A 21,682-nucleotide genomic window follows, 5' to 3' on the forward strand; every position below is an offset into this window, starting at 1 on the left:
GAAATTACTCTGATGAAACAAGTAATTTCCAGGCAGTATAGATTATTTTCTTTATCACAGAGTATGTGGCTTCCATGGTGAAGGAAGGACTGGTCTGGAGGTGCAAGGTGGTGCAACTCAGTTCAGGCTTTCATCGGCCTTGGTTCTCAGTGGTGGGATTCTGTGGGCATCTCCTTCTGCCATCAGCAGAACCACATGGTAACGAAAGTCCACCCCACTCTAAAGGACTGCCCGCAAGGCAGGGGAGCTTCTCAGCTGCTGTTGAAGGACAGGACTCTCTGATCAAAACCACTGGCACTTGCCCCAGTTTCTCCATGGCAGCCTTTGCACTTTGTGGTAATGGCAATGGGTAGTTCTGATAAGCAAAGGAATGGAGAAGGATCATGGTGTAACCCCAGCTGGCATCTTGGCACACACATCCTGTCACACCATGGTGGGACAGGGGAGAGGATCAGAAGAGTAAAAGTGAGAAAACCCATGGGTTGAGATAAAGATAAAATAAAGCTGTACATGCAAGCAGAGCAAAACCAGGCATTCATTCACCACTCCCCATGTTCAAACAGGTGTTCAGCCATTCCCAGGACAGCAGGGATCCATCATGCATAATGGTTAACTGGGAAGACAAATGCCATCACTCCAAGCATTCCTGCCATGCTGCTTCTTCCCGCAGCTTAATATGTTTAGCATGATGTCCCATGATATGGAATATCCTTTTAGGCAGTTGTGGCCAGCTGTCCCAGCTGTGTCCACTCCCCACTTCTTGTGCACCCAACAGTCTTGTGCTCCACTAACTGGTGGGGCAATCTGAGAAGCAGAAGAGGCCTTGATGTTATGCAAGCACCGCTGAGCAATAACAAATTATCTCTGTTTGATCAACACTTTGTTGTGTTTTCAGAACAAATCAGGACTGTAGTCTGAGACCAGGTTCTGTGCCTTATATAACTCTGTCCCAGCCTAAACCAGCACAAGAACTCCTGAAGAGGATGGTCTATTCTATTAGAGGATCAAGGCAAAATCCATGGCTGATCTATTCTGCAGTAGGGACAGCTGTTCCCTATAGGACATCATTTATGATTTCTCTGTCATTCCCAGTGTGCTGCCTTGCTCTTCTGCACACAAAACACAACCTGTGTCATGAGTGGTGGCTTCAGCCCACTGGCTTTCACTTAGGTATGAAAGACAGAGTTGCCACGTATGCAGAAAGTATTGGGGAGAGGGAAGTAGGGCTGGATGCCCCACGAAGGGCTTGATGGAGAGGACAAAGCCAAGACTGGGATTGGTGTTCCCGTGCAGGGAAAAAGCTGCTCTGCTGGGCTTAACTGTGCTCTGACAGAGGTGCTTCCCTGTCTCTGTCTGTGCATTGGATCGCCACAGGAGTTCATCAGGGAGCCTTTTCCCTTGATGGACAGGCTGTGAGGTTTGTGTCCCCAGCCCAGAGGTTTGTATCTCTCCATGGTGGTGGTGGTGGTGGCTGTATGACAGGTTGGTCCACACACACCCATGTTCCTCCTCAGTGTTGACTCTCCTCAGTGAACGTCTAGCCATGAGACATCTCCAGCTACAGCCTCTCTGCCCCTCAGCCAAAAAAGTGAGAGCGGCTATTCCTTGACCTGTCCTTTGTGCCCTCCTGCTATAAGCTGTTGTTTCTGTAGCATTTCAGCTCTCCCCGTGCTCACGGAGGCTTCTTTTCAGGTGTTGTAGGGATCTTGTCTATCCCTAGTCAGGCTACCAGCATTTCCTCCAGTACAGGTAGGAGAGACGCATTTTCTCAGGGCAGATGAAGTTTGTGTCCTGAGAGCTCACTCTCTGCATGTAGGAACAGTACTTAGGAGAATTTGTGTTATCTGCAAAATGGATAGGTAAAGTCTCGCTCCTCCTATCAAACTTATGCAACCATATGCAACCTTCAACCCATATGCATCCTTCACCCTTCAGCAAGGATAATTCCCTGGTCATGCCAGAGTGTCAGGACTTGACTCTTCCCCCTCCAATGTTGGCAGTCCCACCAACCAAGTGCCCTGCTCCTCCCCAGCCTGACACACTTGTGTCAGCAGCCTCTGCCACTCCTACCAGTTCTGCTGGGAAAAGCTGGTCCGTGTCATTCTCTCTGATCAGTGAGTTGCCCTTGGAGTTAGCAGGAAGCTGGAAGTGAATTTTGCCAGCTCCTGTGTTTTCTTGTCTCTGCCAGATCAAATCTGCCTCCAAATCTCAGCCCAAAGGGTTGAACAAAACACTCTGAGGCTGCCAGGGATCCCACAGCTCTGCCCCAGGGAGCCTTTTTACTCACATTGCCTCATGGGTAAAGCACTTGCTCAGCCAAAGTAAAGGAATCAAACTACCACTTCTGCTGGGCCCCGGACTCCCAAGCTCCAGAAGATTTTCCAGTGCTTGGAGACTCCAACTGGTGCAGCCAGGCCACAGCCTGACCTTCCAAACCTTTTTGGTCTAAGGCCCCCTGAACATCCTCACAGGCGCTCAGACCCACCCATAAACAGGTGCCTCTCTTAAAACTCCAGGCTAGGCTGCCCAAGGGGGGTTGTGCACCTGAGACAGCCAGGTAGGAATGTGCTGACAGTCCCAGAATTGGACCTGCAGTGCCCAAAGAGGAGACAAAGGAGAAGAAGGGCAGTGAAGTGGATGAGAGAGTGAAAAGCTGCCATGCCTTTTATACTGGTCCTGCACTGCCCCAGGTCCAGAGGAAGCCTCTCTGGAAACAATAATTTTCTGAGAAGCTCATTTCAAATGCAAAACACCCCAACTAATGATAAGGGCTGTGTTTTGGCTTCCAGTATGGATATGGATTCTTTGGCTTGTGGTCGGTGTTGCTACCTCTCTTCCTCCTGATGGCCATGAAATACACTGCCAATCCTTCCACAATCCTCTATCATGCTGGCTAAAATCAATCCATTTCCCAACTTTTATACCCCTTCCCTCATCTTGTTTTTCTTCATACTTTATTTGACTTTTTGAGTACAGTCAGCACAGTCATTGTTACAACAATGAAAAAAACAACAATATAATTGGAAGGTGCCTCTGGAGATGGTCAGGTTTCACCCTCCAGCCCTGACACAACAAAAGCACGTTGATCAGGACATTGGCCCATGCCATTTTCAATGTCTTTAAGGGCATTCACCAGGAGTCCACAAGCTGCCTGGGCAACTGTCCCAGGCTTGGGCCCATTCTCAGAGTAGAGGAGGTTTTCCTAATGCCTCTGCAGAATTTCCTTTCACACTGCCCCACTACATACACAGGAGCAGGCAAACAGCCCTGACCGCAAATGAGCAGCTGTGGGCTCATGTGGCAAAGGAGACTCAGAGAAACCTCTCAGGAGGGCAAGGCTGCAGCATCCCGGGAGAGGACATGATGAGGTTGTTTGTGTTAGTAGGGGACTGTCAAGAGTCCATGGAGTGGAGGAGGCCCAACAAGTGCACCAAGGACTCCTAAGAGCAGCATTAAGAGGAAGAGAGACAAGAGCAGCAGCGCTGATGACCAACCTGCCAAGGCAATGGCCGGTGTCAGTCAGAGAGTTTGGAGGGTGGGAGAAAGGGGACGTGGCACATCATCACGTTCAGTAGCCCTTTGGCATCCGGGCAGACATTCCAGGGCTTGGAGCAGCAGGGCCCTTCCTGCCCATGGGGCTGCAAACAAGCCCACGGGAGTGCCCCAAGCCAATATCCCCAGACTGCGGGCAATGCCTCTGGCACTCGAGACTCATCATCTGCTGGCACCAATGAGCTCCTGTCCCAGAAGTCCATGGGGGCTTCCCTGCCCAGCTCTAAAAAGGAGCCTTCAGGGAGAAACGTGTGTGGCCAAAGAAGGCAATGAAGATGTGGCCATATAGGAAACCAAAACACAGCCTGTATCATTAGCTGGGGTGTTTTGCATTTGAAATGAGCTTCTCAGAAAATTATTGTTTCCAGAGAGGCTTCCTCTGGACCTGGGGCAGTGCAGGACCAGTATAAAAGGCATGGCAGCTTTTCACTCTCTCATCCACTTCACTGCCCTTCTTCTCCTTTGGAAGCAAGTGAGTTGGAAGCTCTGTCCTGCGCTGGGCTTGGGGCTGCCTGTTTGGGAGGGGATGGGGGGAGAAGGTTTGTTGTGGAGAGGGGCTGTGTCTGGGCTGAGGGGACTCTTGTTCTCCTGACTAAGAAAGTGCTTTCATGGGCCTGTCTGTCCTTGCTCAGTGGTGGGGGTCAGGCAAAGAGTTGCGTGGTCCTCCCTGCACTGGCTCCAGCTCCCACGCCAGCCTGTGTCTTGGCTCCCTTGTGGTGGGTGGAGAGGCAGCTCCTCAACCATCCCCATTATGTCCCTTTCTTCTCTTCCAGGTGCACCTGTGACCCCGAGCCATGTCCTGCTTCCAGCCCTGTAACCCTTGCTACCAGCCCTGCGGCCCCTGCCCGCTGGCCAACAGCTGCAATGAGTGCTGTGTCAGGCAGTGCCAGAGCTCCACCGTCGTCATTGAACCCTCGCCCGTGGTGGTGACCCTGCCCGGGCCCATCCTCAGCTCCTTCCCACAGAACACCGTGGTGGGATCCTCCACCTCGGCTGCCGTTGGCAGTGCTCTCAGCTGCAATGCAGTGCCCATCAACTCTGGTGGCTTTGACCTCTCCTGCATCACCAACCGCTACTGCAACAGGATCTGCTAAAGCTGCTGGTGGCAGCCCCACAGAAGGACCCCCTGGAACCCAGAAGATGGAAATGGACTGAGCATGGAGATCCTGAGCCTTGCTTTCAGAGGCACTGAGCATCCATGGCTCCACCTGCACTGGAGGAGGGGTGCCTGGGCTCTCTGAAACCATGGCCCTTGTCTAACTTGCCTGTTTCCCCCCTGTTCATTCTTGTCTCTGCTCTCATGTCCTTCCCTGGGCTGTGATCACTGGCTAAGCTCCATCCAAGGTGTGAACTGCACCCTGGCCAAGGGACGGAGTCTCCTACCTCCCCCTGGTGCTCCCTGCACCACACTGCCCACTCAGAGGACCTCCTTTCCCTCTTCCAACTCATTAAAGTTTTGCTGCATCCTAGCCTGTGCCTCTGTGTGGTCCTTCTCTCTCCCCACGGTGTCCCCAGCTGCCAGAGAGAAAGGTGTTGCTCTGGGGGTGTAATGTTGGGGTTTTAGGAGCTCTCCTGGGGTTTTTTTCTGCTAAAGGAATTTCTCCCATACGTGGTGCTAGGGGAACAAATGGCTGGGCAGTTAAGAAAAACAAAAGAGCTGCCTAGTTTTTTTTTTCACCTGGGTGTGCGGTCAGTCAGTCTCAGCATTCAGACAGAGAGGGAGGCTGCTTTCTTCGGCTGTTTTTCCTTCTGCTGGAGAAGTCCCAGGATCCCAAAGCCCACCTTCCCTGCCCCGCTCGGAGCCGGGCCATGGCCGTCCTGCCCCGCTGTTGCTTCAAGCCTTCGCTATTCTGTAGCCGTGCTTGCCCTGCCTGCCCAGACCTCCGGGGGGTTCCCCGTTGGATTTTTCTCATCTGCCACCCGGGATTTGTGTTTTTCCCTGCCGTTCCAGCCTGCCATTCCAGCCTGCCGTTCCAGCCTGCTGTTCCCGAGGATCCAGCCAGACACTGGGATCAGCTGCCCAGGGGTTTGTGAAGCTTTTTGTTCCATCCCTTCCCGGGATCCCAGGGCACCAGTGCCGCGGGCTCCCCGAGCTCGCTCCGGAGCGCCCCCTGCAGCCGCGGGGGAACCATCGCACCTGCCCTGCTCACTGGGAGCCGCCAGCGCCCCTGCCGGCTGCGAGCGGAACTGCACCCGAGGGGAAAGGGCCCGACAGCCAAGAAGGCTGGCACTGGGTTTGTGATTGTTTGCTGTTACTGCCATAGTTATTGTTGTTTGTTTGACTGGTTATACACATATAGATATATAATAGTAAAGAACTGTTATTCCTATTTCCCACATCTTTGCCTAAAAGGCCCTTGATTTCAAAATTATAATAATTCGGAGGGAAGGGGGGTCCCATCTGCCATTCCAACAGGGGCTTCTGCCTTCCTTAGCAGACACCTGTCTTTCAAACCAAGACAGGGGGCATGTGGCAAGCACCAATCACAGCACAGGGTCTTCCCTGAGAGAAGGAAGGGTGAGACATACACAGGCTCCTGTCTAGAGACCATCCCTTGACACTGAAGAAGATGTTCCTAGCTTCTGCAGAGCCAGGAGCAGTGAGGCCCTTCCTTGCTGCACCCCAAACACAATTTCCCCCCTCAGCCTTTGAGAACACCGTGCAGATGTTGGGGAGCCCAACCAATCTTCGCATGAGGAGTCCATCTCCCCAGCTGCACTGGTGGGTTGTTGGGAGGTAACAGTTAAAAATGGAAGATTGGCAAGGAGAAAGAAAATAAGTTGGTTTTAGAGTTCTTTTCACTCAAAGGTCAAACTTGCACCTGGGAGATGCTAAAAATACTCAGTATGAAAATTTCACACATTTGTGTTTGCTCTGGGTTGTTTCACACCTGCTGAAAGAAACTGAATTCTCTCACAGAAGATAACAGGGTGTTGTTAAAGACTTTAAAGCAATTCTCCCACAGGCTTGGGCCTTCTTGTAGGGGGGGGGAAGAAAGTTAAGAAGCTCAGAGGTTATAAAAACACAGACTTGTGAAAGGATGGGCCTGCATCAGGCCCTGAGTTAAGCAGGGCACAGGCCTATTGCATGCACTTTTCGTCCCTTATAAGATGGAATAAGCTCAGCAGTGTCTGTCTCCCCATTTTGCCAGTGTAGTGATGGAATAAATCCGCCCTTTACACTTCAGGTGTAGATTTTGGCCATTTTGGTTACCTGCATGTATTTCAGTTCACACATTTGGTGTAGTTGGCGACTGCCAAGAGCGACCATGCCACGGCTACGGAAAAGGTCAGGGACTGGGGAGGCTGTGACAGTGACTCCCCACTTTAGGATGGCCTAGCACTGAGCACTGGATGCCTGTGGCTGCTTTGCCAGCAACAGTGGCTCTGCCATGGCTTGAAGTTGATGATGCAGCTGTGGTCACTCTGCAATCAAATCGGCTGTGCAAGAATAACTGTGGAAAGCAGCATCTAAATCTGCTCAGAAATTAGAGGAGAGGTTGGGCTGGTGCACTAGAGAAACAGTGGTGCTCTGTATGAACTTTCCGTCCACAGAGATTTAAGTTGGCCATGGGTGCCACTAGCAATGAAATCCCTTTGGCAGCTGGAATATCATCATCCTGCTAGTTTTGCAATGTTTAGAAAGCAGAGAGTAATCCAATGTCTCACTAAGCAAACTTGATGTCAGCCTGTGTTACCAGTTGCTTTAGAAGCATCCCCAAACACCTCCTCCCAGAACAAAGACTGAGCAACATCTCTCTCCCTGGTCATTTTGGGAGAGCATCTGCAGGGGAAATGACACAGAGGCAAGGGCTTATATGCAGAAGAACTTTAATGAGTCAAGAGAGGGAAATTAGGTCATTTCAAGCAATGGTCATGGTGCAATGAGCACCAGGAACAGATAAGAGATTGTGCCACATAGCTGTGGCTGAGAACCCTCTAGAAGTCCATCTGCCGGCCCAACAGAGGGAGCAGGCCAGCAGCTCCTCCCCAGGACGGCTGTGTGGGGCTCACAGCCCAGGGGAGCACAAGGCAACAAGGACATAAGAGGGAAAGCAGAGAGTGGCAGAGGGGCAGATGGGCCCCAGGGATGGGCTGTGCTTCCCAAGAGTCCTCTTGCAAGGGCTGCTGGGGTTGCTCAGCCCCTCAGGAAGCAGCAACCCAATTCTCCATCACCTATGAAGTACCATCTTGTTGAGTCCCTGGGTTCATACCCTGGAATCACCACCAGCAGCTTTAGCAGGGGAAGCACCTCGTGCCACAGAGGCCACTGCCCAAGCCTGAGAGGCCAAAGCCCCCGGAGCTGATGGGCACTCCCTGAGAGCTGAGGATGCTGCCAACGGCAGCCGAGGTGGAGGATCCCACAGCAGTGTTCTGTGGGAAGGAGCTGAGGATGGGCCCGGGCAGAGTCACCACCACGGGCGAGGGCTGGATGGCCACGGTGGAGTCCTGGCACTGCTGGACACAGGGCTCATTGCAGCTGTTGGCCAGCGGGGTGGGGCCGCAGGGCTGGCAGGGCCGGCACGGGGTGTAGCAGGACATGTCTTGGGGCTGGAGATGCACCTGGCAGAGAAGACAGGGGGATAGAAAAGCATAAGGGGTGAGTAGAAGCCTGTAACACCACCACAAGGAAGAGAGGACACGAGCTGGCACAAAGAGATGGAATTATCATAGGGAGGTGCACAGGCTTCTCCTTCTCCAAAGCCCAAAAGAGACCTGCAAAATGCAACCAAGCACCTAGAGATCCCTTTCTAGCCCATACCACAGGAGGCACCTAACTGAGCTCCAACCTCTCTCCATGTCACCTCTTTTGCCCCCTTCCCTCTCCCATGGAAAGCAGCACCAAAATCAGGTGTAGAACAAAGGGACAGTTTTGTGCTGAAAAATCCCATGGAAGGATAATGATGAGAATGAATAAAAGAAGAAAAAAGAGCTTCAGACTCACCTTGTTCCCAAGGAGATTGTGTGGAGGAGAAGAGTGGATGAGAGAGTGAGCAGGTGGAACTGCTTTTATACTGCTCCCGTGCCGCCCCAGGCCCACAGTCATTGCACAAGGACAGTAATTTTCCAACAGACTCATCTCCAAAGCAAAACATCCCACCTAATGCCCCAGGTTGTGTTTTGGTTTCCATCAGCATTGCCAGTACATTTCCTCATTTCTGACGTGCCCATTATGCTATGTAGCCTCCTTTCAAGTTCCAGGATGACAGATCCGAGGACTTCCCAAGAGGGGTCATGTCACTATCACCACAAGATGTACCCTTAAGTGTATGAGGGGTCTGTGCAGATGTAGGACATGTAACCTGGAAATCTGGTGATGTTCCTTTCAAACCTTGTTACAGAAAGGTTTGAATCTCCCCCTGCCAATGCAGGAGTCTGTCCTGGGTACATAAAGGCTCCTGTGCCTAATGATGTGACTTATCCTTCTCCCTCAATCCTTTACAGATTTACTTGGAAGAGACATCCCCTCTCATGACAGTCTCTGGGGGTCTCATATAACTGCCTTCAGTCACCATGAAGAAGGAAAATGTCATCCTTCCTAAGTACCATGGTTACTCCACAGTTCTGGTGGGGTCAGGTCTCTCCTCACTACATGAGGGGTGTGTTGGGTCTTGGCACAGCATCTTGTTTGTCCCATTCTCCTCACAGTGCCATGAACTTTGGCTGTATGCCTTAAACCCTGACCAACAGGAGAGACTTTTCCAAAACATGTTGACTGTCCTGTGAGCCCCTGAAGCTGTGGGAGTGTTGGCAAGAAGGTCATGCTGTCAGCAATAGCTGTTGTGGCTGCCTGAAGCTGTGTACTCGGGTACGGCCCAGTGCTTGCAGCAGCTTTCCTGGGTTATGGATGGATCTGCCCTTGCTGGAGGGCAGTTGTGTCCCTGCAAGGGATATGGGTCTACAGACATCCCACCCTCCTGGCTCGACCTCACACCAAAAGGCTGACACACGGCCAACCCAAAATTGGAGCATGACTCACCACAGGTAGGGAGAGTCTCTCCCTGGAAATTTGCCTACTGAAGGCATTCCCTTGCCCTCCTGGGACGCATCCCAGCTGCCTCCATGTCTGCAGGGCAGGGAAGTGCATCACTCCTTGATGTAGTCTCAGAGCTGGTTTTGTATCCAGGGCATTTCTGAGCGCATCCCCTCGCTCAGTGTTCTCAGGTACATGGCATTGCAGGGGTTATCACTGACAACCCTCATTTACTAGGGAGTTGGACAAGTTCCTGCTTCCCCAAGGATGCTGGGGTCCTCTCCAAGCAAGTCTTTTTGGGCACAGGAAACAAGGTATGCTGAAGCACAAATGCCAAGAGAATACTCAAGGCACAGGACCAGGGATAAGTCCCAACGAGTGGAGATTTTTCTGCAACCCCTTCTATCCCTCCACTGAGCATTCAGGAGAGCTCCTCAACATAGCATGGTCTCTTTGGCCAGGAGGATGAGGCTTGTGCATCCACTCCATCCTCCAAGTCTTTCCCCAAAGAACATCTCTCACAAGAGAGCTGAGGGTTCTCAGATTGTAGCATAGTTCAGTCTCCAGCCCATACTGCTGAAAGAGGTTTTTCATTTCCAAGTGCAGATCTTGCCATTTGTCCTTCTTGAATGCCAGAGGGCTGCTGTGGCCCAGTTCTCCAGATAGCCTAGAACTTGCTTCATAGCAGCTGTGATCCAGAATGCATTAGGTGGCTTTCACTGGTTGACTCTTGTCAGGCAGTCTTTTTTTTTTGAGACCCATTCGCTGCTGGGAAGGCTCCCCCACCCTCTTGGAACTCTTCTAGGGGATTCAGCAGCCTGGGAGATCTTGTAGGTGAAGAGTTGAGAGAGGCACTGTCTCCTCTATCTCTGCACTTCTGAGATTACCTTCCATCATCTGAAAGACACCCCCTTCCTAAGCAGCCCAAGACATTGTCGGATGCCATTTCCAACCAGAGTTGTCTTATGGTGCCTTCCAGGACCCCTGTCCTCTGCTGTGAAGCTCTTTGGCAGCCAATCAGCTCCAGCCTATAGTGGGGCAGGAGATTTTTCTTCCCTCAGTGCAGGATCTTGGATAAAGGAGTTAAACAGTGCAGGCCTCAGTCTGGGCCCTGCAGTGCACCAGGAATGAGTGTCTGCCAGCTGGACTTTGTGCCTCTCATCCCAACCCTTGAAGACCAACAATTTTCACAGATTTCCGTCCTCTGTACCACTCTCTTCCCCAGCCTGTATTTTGTCAGTTTGTCTCTAAGGATTGTTACAGGCAACAGCATCAAAGGCCTTAGTTAGATTAGATGAATATTTGCCGAACTTCCCTCACCCACCAGAGCCAGGCACAAGATAAGAGAATGTAATGAGATTTGTCAAGCTTCCAGAAATCCATGCTGATCCCTCACAGGCAACTTCTTGTCCTTTTATCCTGAGAAATTGCTTCCAGGTTGATTTGCTCCATTACTTTTGCAGGAATTGAGGTAAGGCTGACTGACATGGCTCCTTCTTCATGGCCTTCTTGAAGATAAGAGGTCCGCTGACTTTCTTCCAGTCCTGCAAAGTATTCTGTGAGTGCTGAGTCTTTCAGACACCAACCATCCCTCACGGGTGCACGGCACCAAGTCACACACTCTCATGTCAGTCAATCTGTTTAAATGTTCCCACACCTGATCCTACCCTAGTGCAGGTAAGCCTTTCCTGCTGATGGCTTTCCAAGGAGCCCAATCTCTTGATAGCAATTCCTGCTAGTAAAAACCAAGGACAAGAATCCCTTGAGTACCTCCACCTTTCCTGTAACCCCTGCCCTCAGTGAAGCTGCCCCAGTCATCCTTTGGACTTCTCATCTATATAGAAGAATTTCTTGTGCCCTCCACATATTTTGCCTGGTTCAAAGCCAGGCAGGCTTTGGTTGTCCCTAGTCCTTCATACTCAGACAAACTGGTAAACATTCTTCCCAGAGAAAAGCTCAGCAATCGGAAGAGAGCTGAAACTTCTTGCTACAAAGGGAGCTGTAAACAATTACAATTCACTGCTCCAAGCCAGCATCCCCCACGCTCATGGGACCCCATCACACTTCCAACACATATTCCGCCTTCACTGACACAACGTCACCCAGGATATCCTTGGGTGCTTCATCTTAGCACATGAAAGCAGAGCAGGAATGTTGAAAATGAGGAAATGAAATGGCAGCACAGGTTGACAGAAACCAAAACACAACTTGCGCCACTAGGTAGAACATTTTGTTTTTGAGATGAGTCTGCTGGAAAATTACTGCTGTCATGCAATGTCTGTGGGCCTGAGGCAGTGCAAGAGCAGTATAAAAGCATATTCTTCTCCTCACTCTCTCATCCAGTCCTCTCACCTCCATCTCCTTTGGTAAAAGGTGAGTCTGAAGCTCTTTCTTCTCCTTCTCTTCATACTTCTCCAACGCACCTCAGCTCATACCTGCCCCAGTTGTACGTGGCATCTTGGAACTGCTATCATGGGAGAGGGAAGGGGATGAAGTTCTTTCACGACCAGAGGTTGAAACTTGGTTAAGTGTCTCCTGAGCTATGGACTAGGAAGGAACCTCTTTGGGCTTTGTTGCAGTCCAGAGGGTTCTTTTGGGCAGAAAGGAGGGTGATACCTGTGGATCTCGCTGCATAGTCCCCAGCACTTTTCTCCAACTTGTGACTTATCTCACTCTTAGTGGGGTGAAAGATTGCTCTTCATCCACAATTTCTGCTCTGCTTCCCCCTGCTCTCTCTGCCAGGTGCATCTCCAGCCCCAAGACATGTCCTGCTTCACCCCGTGCCGGCCCTGCCAGCCCTGCGGCCCCACCCCGCTGGCCAACAGCTGCAATGAGCCCTGTGTCCAGCAGTGCCAGGACTCCACCGTGGCCATCCAGCCCTCCCCAGTCGTGGTGACCCTGCCCGGGCCCATCCTCAGCTCCTTCCCACAGAACACCGCCGTGGGATCCTCCACCTCGGCTGCTGTTGGCAGCATCCTCAGCTCTCAGGGAGTGCCCATCAGCTCCGGGGGCTTTGGCCTCTCAGGCTTGGGCAGTGGCCTCTGTGGCACGAGGTGCTTCCCCTGCTAAAGCTGCTGGAGATGGCCCTGGGGAAGGAACCCAAGGACTCAACAAGGCAGTACTTCACTGGGGATGGAGCATCAGCTTGTTGCTTCCTGAGGGACTGAACAACCCCAGCAGCCCTTGCAAAAGCTTGAGGCCAGCCTGGGCTCTCGGGAAGCACGGCCCATCCCTGCCTGTGCCCTCTGCCACTCTCTCCTTTCCCTCCTGTGTCCTTGTTGCCTTGTGCTCCCCTGGGCTGTGAGCCACACTCAGCCATCCTGGGGACGACCTGCTGGCCCTGCTCCCTCTGTAGGGCAGGCAGATGGACACCTCCTGAGATCTCCACCACAGTTATTTGGTGCAGACTCCTATCTGCCTCTGGTGCTCCTTTTGTTCAGATTTACCTAGTTTTCATCTTTTGACTCATTAAAGTTCTGCTGCATTTGAGCCCTTGCCTCTGTGTCATCATTTCCCTTGTATATGCCCTCACAAAATGACCAGGGGGTTTACTGGGTATGCTTGTATGGGGACCATTATCACAGGATTGCTTTGGCTGTGCTTAGAAGGTGATTGTCTGCTTTTCAAACTTCTCTACCTATCTAGGGCTGGATAGAATGATTCAACACAATTCAGTGACTAGAGCTAGATCAGAGATGTTGTCACGTGAAAAAGGTTTCCTCAACCCTTAGTGTTTAATTTGTCTGTTAGTGCCCCAGGAAAGCCGAGACCCTTGTGCCTGACCATTCTGTCAGCGTCCCCTTAGGGAGACCCTGCACTGAGCTGTCCTGCTGGATCCGAGGGCGGCTTGACTGACTCAGTCAGGGAACACCAACAGACTAAGGGAGACCCCTCAGCAGGTCTTCCCACTTTTTGACCCCTTAGTGGGTCTTCCGCAGTATTCGAGTGTGTTCCCCGCCGCCGGAGACTGCAAACACCAGTGAAGTACTAACAGTGACAGTTTACAGAATAACGCTCTTATCAATAAAAAATTGTGACAGGTCAAGGTTTGACCTTGTCAATGATAGAATCTGACTGAAAAAATGTATTCAAAGAAATACACAGCCAAGTTCTAATCCCCAGTAAAACTCTTCAGTGTGCACAGAGTGCGTTTCTTATCCAATAAGCTTCCCAGGTTCAGCCCATTCACTCATCCCACAAGTTACAATGGTGTCTTCCCTAACTTTTCCCTCATCCTCCACTTACTTTTATTTATTTATGTTTAGGTGGAGCTTGAGTGACTCTAGTCATACATACTTTGTCACTGATGAGTGTAAAATTCTCGCTTCGCTTTTAAAGGTACAGTCAAAAAGAACACAGAGCCCGTGCCCAGTGAGGGGAGGTCGTACCTCAGGGGCGGGGAAACTGGGGAGGGAGTTGTACATTAATATCACAATTAGACTGTAATGAACCAAGTTCATCTGAGGAAAGTGGTTTTCCCCCAGTTGTTGGCTCAGCAGCAGGACATCTCTCTCCCTGGTTGGCAGGTGCTGAGCAGTTTATGGGCTGCAAAGTACCTTGGAGTTCCCCTCCCTGCAAGGATACCAACAGAGCCTGGCTGCAGTGTCTCCACTCCACTCCACCTTCCATTCCAACCCCTTAGCAGGTGCTATGGTTGCACATTGTGGGTGTGGGGAATCATTGTGGAATAGGTTTCAAGTGCTGCCAACCACATTCCATCTAGGGAGCAACAACTGTATTTTACCCCATAATTTCCATACCATTATAACTTCTGTTAGGACGTGAATATAACTTCTCCGTTTCCTCAGATATTACTCCCAGCCATGTTTCCACAGATGGTTTTACATGTCCCACAAAGCATTCTCTACTCCACACTCAGCAAGCCCCATTCCCTCATCCTTCCTCCTCAACCAAGTACTCCAGCCCCCTCAGAAGAGGGACTGGATGGTCCCATCCAGTCCCTCTTCTGCTCAACTTGCTCCACTTGGCCAAAATCTTTCAAGGGATCATAGAATCATTTAGGTTGGAAAGGGCTTTCAGATCATCTAGCCGAACCATGTATCTAACACTGCCATACCCACCACCATCATATCACGAAGTACTACATCTACACATCTTTTAAATACCTCCAGGGATGATGACTCAATTACTTTCCTGGGCAGCCTGTTGCCATGCTTGGCAATCATTTCAGTGAAGAAATGTTTCCTAATATCCAGTGTCAATCTCCTCCTGTGCAACTTGAGGGTATTTTCTCTCATCCTATCACTTGTTACTTGGGAGAAGAGACCGATCCCCATGTTGTCATAATCTCTTTTCAGGGAGTTTTAGAGAGCAATAGGGTCCCCTTTGAGCCTCATTTTCTCCAGGCTAAACAACCCCTGCTCCCTCAGCCACTCCTCACAGGAGTCAGCTTCAGACCCTTGCCCAGCTCTGTTCCCTTCTCTGGACACACTCCAGCGCCTCAGTCTTTCCTGCAGTGAAGGGCCCAGAACTGGACATAGGACTCAAGGTGTGCCTTCACCAGTGCCCAGCACAGAGGGACAATCACTGCCCTGGTCCCACTGGCCACATTATTGCAGTTACAAGCCACGTGCCACTGGCCTTCTTGCCCACCTGGGCTCATGTTCCACTGCTGTCAATCAGCATGCCCAGGTCCTTTCCCCCAGGCAGCTTTCCAGCCATTCTGCCCCAAGACTGTAGTGATGCAGGGGATTGTTGTGACCCAGGGGCTGGACCCAGCATTTCTTCTTGTTGAACCTTATACAACTGGCCTTGATCCATTGATCCAGCCTGGCCAGATCCCTCTGTAGAACCTTTCTGCCCTCTAGAGGATCAACAGGATCCAACTTGGAGTCATCTGCAAACTTACTGAGGGTGCATTTGATCCCCTGGTCCTGGTCATCCATAAAGATAATAATCCAAACTGGACTAAATACTGAGCCCAGGGCAACACCACTAGTGACTGGCCATCAACTGGACTGAACTTCACTCACCACCACTTTCTGAGCCTGGCCATAAAGCCAAATTTTTATCCAGTGAATATAAGCCACATTCAAGTCATGAGCAGTGAGTTTCTCCAAGAAAATTTGGTGGGAAATGGTGTCAAAGACTTTACTAAAGTCCAGGTAAACAACTTCTACAACATTTTCCTCATCCACTTAGTGGGTAATCTTGTCACAGGAGATCAGGTTAGTCAAGTAGGGTCTGCATTTCATAAAGACATTCTGACTGGGCCTGATCACCTGGCTGTCCTGTCCGTGCCGTGTGGTTGTACTCAAGATGATCTGCTCCATAACCTTCCCTGGTGCCAAGGTCAGACTGACAGTGATGCCTTTTCCTGGTCTTAAAATCAAGAGTCAAACACAGTTAGAAGGGAAAAAGGGATTTTACCTTGGTATTTATTTTAAGGATCCTTAGGTGCACATGTCCAGGTCATATGCATCGAAATGCACACTGCAATGCACAACCCCAAAAGATCGAGTATAACATTACAGGTTTTACTAATTAGCAGATCTATCAAAGATTCCCCAATGAGAGGCTCGAGTGAGCCCCCCTCCCCAAGGAGCCTTCTCCTGGATGGTTCTATCTTGGTTTACAGAATGTGTTCTGGAGAGGACCTTGGGGTCTGGGGCACACTGATCCCTACCTACGAAGTTTCTAAAATGTTTAGTCTCCCAGCTTGACAAACAAGTCCAAGAATGTAGGCAAAAACCACTAAGAATACAGAAGTTGTAAAAAGGTATAACAGGGGTATAAAAAAACAGGCAAAAAATCTTCATGGCATCAACAGGCCTGTAGCTCTCTGGATGATCCTTCCAGCCCTTCTCACAGATGCATCTTTCTCTCATTAGACCCCCAAACTCACTACAGTATTCTAGATGCCATCAGCTGAGTTCTGAGTGGAGTGGGATTATCACGCCACTGATCGCCTGACTATGCTCTGGTAGTCAGCTCTGGTGTTCTCATGTGTGATTTGGGTGCCTGCCTCAACTTCTGTGTTCTTAAATGTAGTTTGGATGCATGATTCAATCATGATATTCTCAGAAGTGATTTGGGCCCCTGTCTGGATCCCTGTCCTCTGATAGTACAGGTCAAGCTCCAGTATTGTGTTAAAAGCTGCCACTCAGGGGCCAGCCACTTCAGGACAAGTTTCACTGTTGCCACATCAAAAAATTCTATTCTTTCACCACCCTGACACCATATACCTCAAACACCACATTAAGTTAATAGAGTTAATTAGTATTTTTAAACACCTCACACTAAGATGAAAAAGGGCTTTGTGAGCCTGCCCAGCAAGACAACCTGCATCACACATGGATGAGAAGGGAGAGGTCTGTTTGCTCATCCTCCCCACAAGATAGGTCCCTCAGCACAGTCTCATCTTCCCTGGCCCTCAGGTGCCCACCAAAATGTTCTATCACTCCCCCTCCTCAGAGAGAGTATGGTGGGAGAAGATAAGATTTAAAAACTGTATGTTGAGATAAAGACAGTTTAATGAAGAAAAGCAAGGAAAAATTGCAAAAACACAGGAAAAAAAAAAAAGAGTTTTATTATCACCTTCCATCAACAGGCAATGTGCAGCCACTCCTGGGAAGCAGGGACATGGTACACTTAGCAGTTTCTTCCTGGACAAACAATCTGTTAATGAATGCTCCCTCGCTACCCTCTTCCTCCTTTCTCTCAGGATTTATTGCTGACCATGGTGTCATATGGTATTGAATATTCCTTTGGTCAGTGTGGGTTAGGCAGCCTGGCTGTGTCGTCTCCCAGCCTCTTGACCACATCCACCCTCATGGCCATTTGCAGAGGAGAGTGAAGAGACAGGATTGATGCTACACAAGCACTGCCCAGAAAAATGCAAAATATTTCTGTGTTATCAGCACCATTCCATCTCCAACTGCAAAGAACCAGGAGAAGGGTTGATTTGGTGAAACTGAACTCCATCCTGTGTAGACCCTATACAATGCTGTTATCCATCAGCATTGGGTGAATATTCACCCCAAGCAAACCCTTACAAAAACAGCCCTTAGAAACATCTTTTACCCTGAGCATATTGCAAAAGAACCTGCAGAGGAAAGAATGACACAGACACACAGGCTGGGATGCAGCAGATGTTTAATGAGACAAAAGACAGAAATGAGGTTGTTCTGTCTGGAGGTCCCAGTGCAGAGAGCACAAGGGACAGAAGGGAATCTGTGCCCCAGGAGGTGTCCCTCTGCCTGATCCAGAGAGGGAGCAGGGCCAGCAGCTCCTCCCCAGGCTGGCTGAGTGCGGCTCACAGCCCAGGGGAGCACAAGGCAACAAGGACACAGGAGGGAAAGGAGAGAGTGGCAGAGGGCACAGGCAGGGATGGGCCGTGCTTCCCGAGAGCCCAGGCTGGCCCTGTCCTTCTGCAAGGCATGGGCTGGGCTGGCTCAGTCCCTCAGGAAGCAACAAGCCGATGCTGTGTCCCCAGGGCAGTTCCACCCTCTGCATCCCTGGCTTCCTTCCCCAGGGCCATCGCCAGCAGCTTTAGCAGGGGAGGCCCCTCGTGCCACAGAGGCCACTGCCCAAGCCTGAGAGGCCAAAGCCCCCGGAGCTGATGGGCACTCCCTGAGAGCTGAGGATGCTGCCAACAGCAGCCGAGGTGGAGGATCCCACCACGGTGTTCTGTGGAAAGGAGCTGAGGATGGGCCCGGGCAGCGTCACCACCACAGGAGAGGGTTCGATGATGACGGTGGAGTCCTGGCACTGCCGGACACAGGGCTCATTGCAGCTGTTGGCCAGCGGGGTGGGGCCGCAGGGCTGGCAGGGCCGGCACGGGGTGAAGCAGGACATGTCTTGGGGCTGCAGGTGCACCTGGCAGACAGGACATTGAGGAGCAGACCATGAGGGGTGTTTGAAGAGCAGCCTGTCACCATACCATGACTCAAGCCAAGATAGAGATGAGAGCTGGAAATGCAGGGATGCCCACAGTTTTTCCACATTTAGCCCACAAGTTCCCTGCCAAGAGCAACCAGTCTCAGATGCCTAGACCATCACTCACTTCAGCAAAGCCCCAGCCTCCCTCCACATGGCGCTGTCTCACATTTCGCTTCTCAGAGAGAGCAGTCCCATGATGCAGCATAGGACCAAGTGACAGGTATGCACTGGAAAATAGGAGGAGGAAGAGGAAAAGGAGGGAGAGGAGAAAAGTGACCCAACTCACCTTGTTCTCAAGCAGACTGAGGCAAGAGGGGTGGATGAGAGAGTGACGAGGACAAGAGCTCTCTCCTATACCGCCCCTGCACTGCCCTAGGCCCACAGTCACTGCACAAGGGTAATAATTTTCCTATAGACTCACCTCCAAAGCAAAATATCCTCCCTAATGCCACAGGCTGTGCTTTTATTTCCATCAACATGGCCATTTCTTTTCCTCATTCCTGACATGATCATTAGGCGTCCAAACATCCTTTCAAGTATCGAGATGAAAGGCTGAAGGATTTCCCAGGCAGGGATACATCAGTACAGGCAGAAGATGTGCTGGAGGGGTCTCTAGAAGAAAGGCATCATGGGACCAGGGAAAAATGGTAACATTGATTTCCACCTTCTTTTGCAGGCAATAAGGCCCTGCTGAGGGCAAGGTGTGTAGTGGCTGCCTGGAGCTGCGGGCTTGGCTACAGCTCAGTGCTGGAGATGTTTTCTCTGTGCCTGGATGGAGCTGCACTTGCTGAAGGGGAATTCAGCCCTGCCTGGAACAAAGCCTGCAGACATCCCACCCTCCTGCCTTGGCCTCCCACCAAAAGGCTGACACACGGCCAACCCAATATTAGAGCGTGACTTGTCACTGGTAGGGAGAGTCTCTCCCTGGAAATTTGCCTACTGAAGGCATTCCCTTGCCCTCCTGGGACGCATCCCAGCTGCCTCCATGTCTGGAGGGCAGGGAAGTGCAGTGCTCCTTGATGTAGCCTGTTTTTGTAAGCAGGGCCCTCTTGAGCACATCTCCCTATGTTCAGAGTCTCCTCTTGCTTTCCTGTGTTTTTCCTGAACCTTTCTTAATCCTTGACCACAGAGTGCCTAATCTGCTGCCAGCTTTTCTGATCTCTTTTGCATTTCACAGGTGCCTCCATGCTATCTGACCTGCCAGATGCCTGACTAGGTATAAGTTTTTTGACATCCAGGGGCTGTACATTGCTACTCATTTCCTCCCTGACACCAGCTCTTCCTCTCCACTTTCTTTGGTGTGACAGCCAAGTCTGCCCTTGATTCCAGCATTCACTTCAAGTTCTTCCTTCTCAGGGGCAGCTGTGCATCACTGTTTTTTCCCCATGACAGACTCCATGGGACTGGAAGGAACCTCTGGTGGTCACGTAGTGCAACCACCCCTCTGCACAGCATGATCAGCCCTTGGAGGATGCTCAGGGCCAAGACCTGCCAAACTCTGAACTCCTACAAGCATGAACAATCCTCAACCTGCCTGTGTCAGGCAAGTTCTTTACCACCCTCACACTAACAACATCTTTTCTTATGTTTCCCTGGAATTTCCCATATTTCCAGTGCGCCTATTTCCCCTTGTCCCCTCTCTGGAGAGGATTCAGGAGAGCCTGGCTCTGTGTTCTGGACTCCTCCCACAGCTCTTTTAGCCATTGCTGAGCAGTGTGCCTGGATGCCCCCTCTCCTCTGGGGCAGACAACCCCACCTCATGCAGCCCCTCCTGTCCCAGGGGCTCCAGTCATGGGCACTGAGGCCCTTTGCTGGACCTGCACCAGTATGACTGTGCCTCTCTCATACTGGGCAACTGTTCTATGTGGCAGCTGATTTCTCAGCACTGTGGAGCAGAGGAGAGGGGTCACATTCCACCTCTCTCATTGTTGGAGAGCAAACCCCTTATTAATGCAGCCTTGGATGCTGTCGGGTGCCAGTTCCACAAAGGCCCGGAGCTGTGTTGTGATGCCCTGCAGGACCCCCTTCCTGTACTGCAAAGTTCTTTGGCTTCCCCAGCCCATGGTAGGGCAGGAGTTTCTCCCTCCAGCCTTGCAGGACTTTGCCCAAAGGGGTTAAGCAGTGCTGGCCCAAGTCTGGGCCGAGCACTGCACCAAGAGTGAGTCTCTGCCAGCTGCATTTCATCCCACTCATCACAACCCTTGGAGACCTGCAGCAAAGCCAGATTTCAGTCATGGCCTTCTGGAAGTCAGGATGCATTGTCTTTCTCCCTGTCCTCAGCTGCATTCCCTGACTGCTGGCACTAGCCAAAGGGTGTTTGGAGGTGTTTTCACTGACAACAAGACTCGTGTGTCCATCACCAGGTTGCACACGTTCATGTCAGTTCAGTCTGTTTAAAAGATCCTACAGCTGATCCTTCTCCTCTGCTGTGGGGAAGTTTTCCCTACCACTATTTCTGAGGAATATCAGGAGCCTGAGCCTGTGACAAGAAATGTTGCCAGTGAAGACCAAAGCCCAGAAGCCCTGGGGAGCCTTCCCCTCTCCCATAACCCCTGTCCCCAGCGAAGCTGCCCCAGTCAGCCTTGGCTCAAGCCTCCCTTTTGCTGCTGCCGTGTGTGGAAGATCTTCTTGTTTCCCACCACCAGCTTTGCTGATTCTGCTCCAGGTGGGCCTTGGCTTTGGTAAACCCAGCCCTGGAATACTCAGACAGCCCAGCTAATGTTCTGCATCAGCAAAGGGCATCAGGACGAAGGGAGAGGAAAGCATTTCCGTGGAGAAGCAGTGGCCAGTGGGCATTGGAGTGAGGTGAGAGCGGGGAGAGAGCAGCAGGCAGGACGTGGTGCCAGGAGAGGAGGCTCTGGATGCTCTGCTGCTCTGTGCGGGGCAGGGCAGAGCTGGGCCTGTCCCCGCAGAAGCAGCTGCCAACAGTGGCAAGGCACTGCCCCCAGCCAACATCCCCTGCGTGCACGGGACCCTCTGGCACGGGGGCACATCCTGTGCCTGCATGGACACGCTCTGACCCCGGGTATCCTCAGGCCTCGCATGGCACACGTGAAAGGAGCTGCAACACAGAGCAAGCACGTGAGAAATGAGGAAATGAAATGGCAGTGTTTATGGAAATCAAACCACAACGTGTGGCGTTAGGGAGGATATTTTTCTTTGGAGGTGAATGTGTTGGAAAATTACTGCCCTTGTGCAGTGCCTGTGGGCCTGGGGCGGTGCAGGAGCAGTATAAAAGGGGCACCTTCTCCTCGC

General features: G+C 51.3%; 2 protein-coding genes and 1 pseudogene across 7 annotated transcripts in view; 2 read left to right on the forward strand and 1 right to left on the reverse strand.

Annotated features, from left to right (window-relative positions):
* The first annotated feature begins 4,325 nt into the window (after positions 1–4,325).
* On the forward strand, positions 4,326–5,021 carry LOC116438960 (feather keratin Cos1-1/Cos1-3/Cos2-1-like). Its single transcript, XM_032097995.1, has one exon. The coding sequence runs from the start codon at positions 4,347–4,349 to the stop codon at positions 4,644–4,646; it is 300 nt and encodes a 99-aa protein (XP_031953886.1). The 5' UTR covers positions 4,326–4,346; the 3' UTR covers positions 4,647–5,021.
* Positions 5,022–7,366: 2,345 nt separating this feature from the next.
* LOC116438950 (feather keratin 1-like) overlaps positions 7,367–21,682 on the reverse strand; it is a 41,616-nt gene continuing 27,300 nt past the window's right edge. For 4 of the 6 annotated variants that reach the window (XM_032097981.1, XM_032097977.1, XM_032097980.1 and 1 more), the window contains exon 2: positions 17,805–18,364. In XM_032097981.1, the coding sequence (XP_031953872.1) occupies positions 18,038–18,343 (306 nt within the window). In that variant the 5' untranslated portion in view covers positions 18,344–18,364 and the 3' untranslated portion in view covers positions 17,805–18,037. Of the gene's footprint in view, positions 8,116–8,497; positions 8,600–17,804; positions 18,365–21,682 lie in introns of those variants that run through there. The other 2 variants (XM_032097976.1, XM_032097978.1) reach the window with 2 other exon arrangements.
* Positions 11,801–13,015, forward strand: LOC116438951 (annotated as a pseudogene).

This window comes from Corvus moneduloides, unplaced genomic scaffold (assembly GCF_009650955.1).
Source record: "Corvus moneduloides isolate bCorMon1 unplaced genomic scaffold, bCorMon1.pri scaffold_63_arrow_ctg1, whole genome shotgun sequence".
Lineage (NCBI taxonomy): Eukaryota > Metazoa > Chordata > Aves > Passeriformes > Corvidae > Corvus > Corvus moneduloides.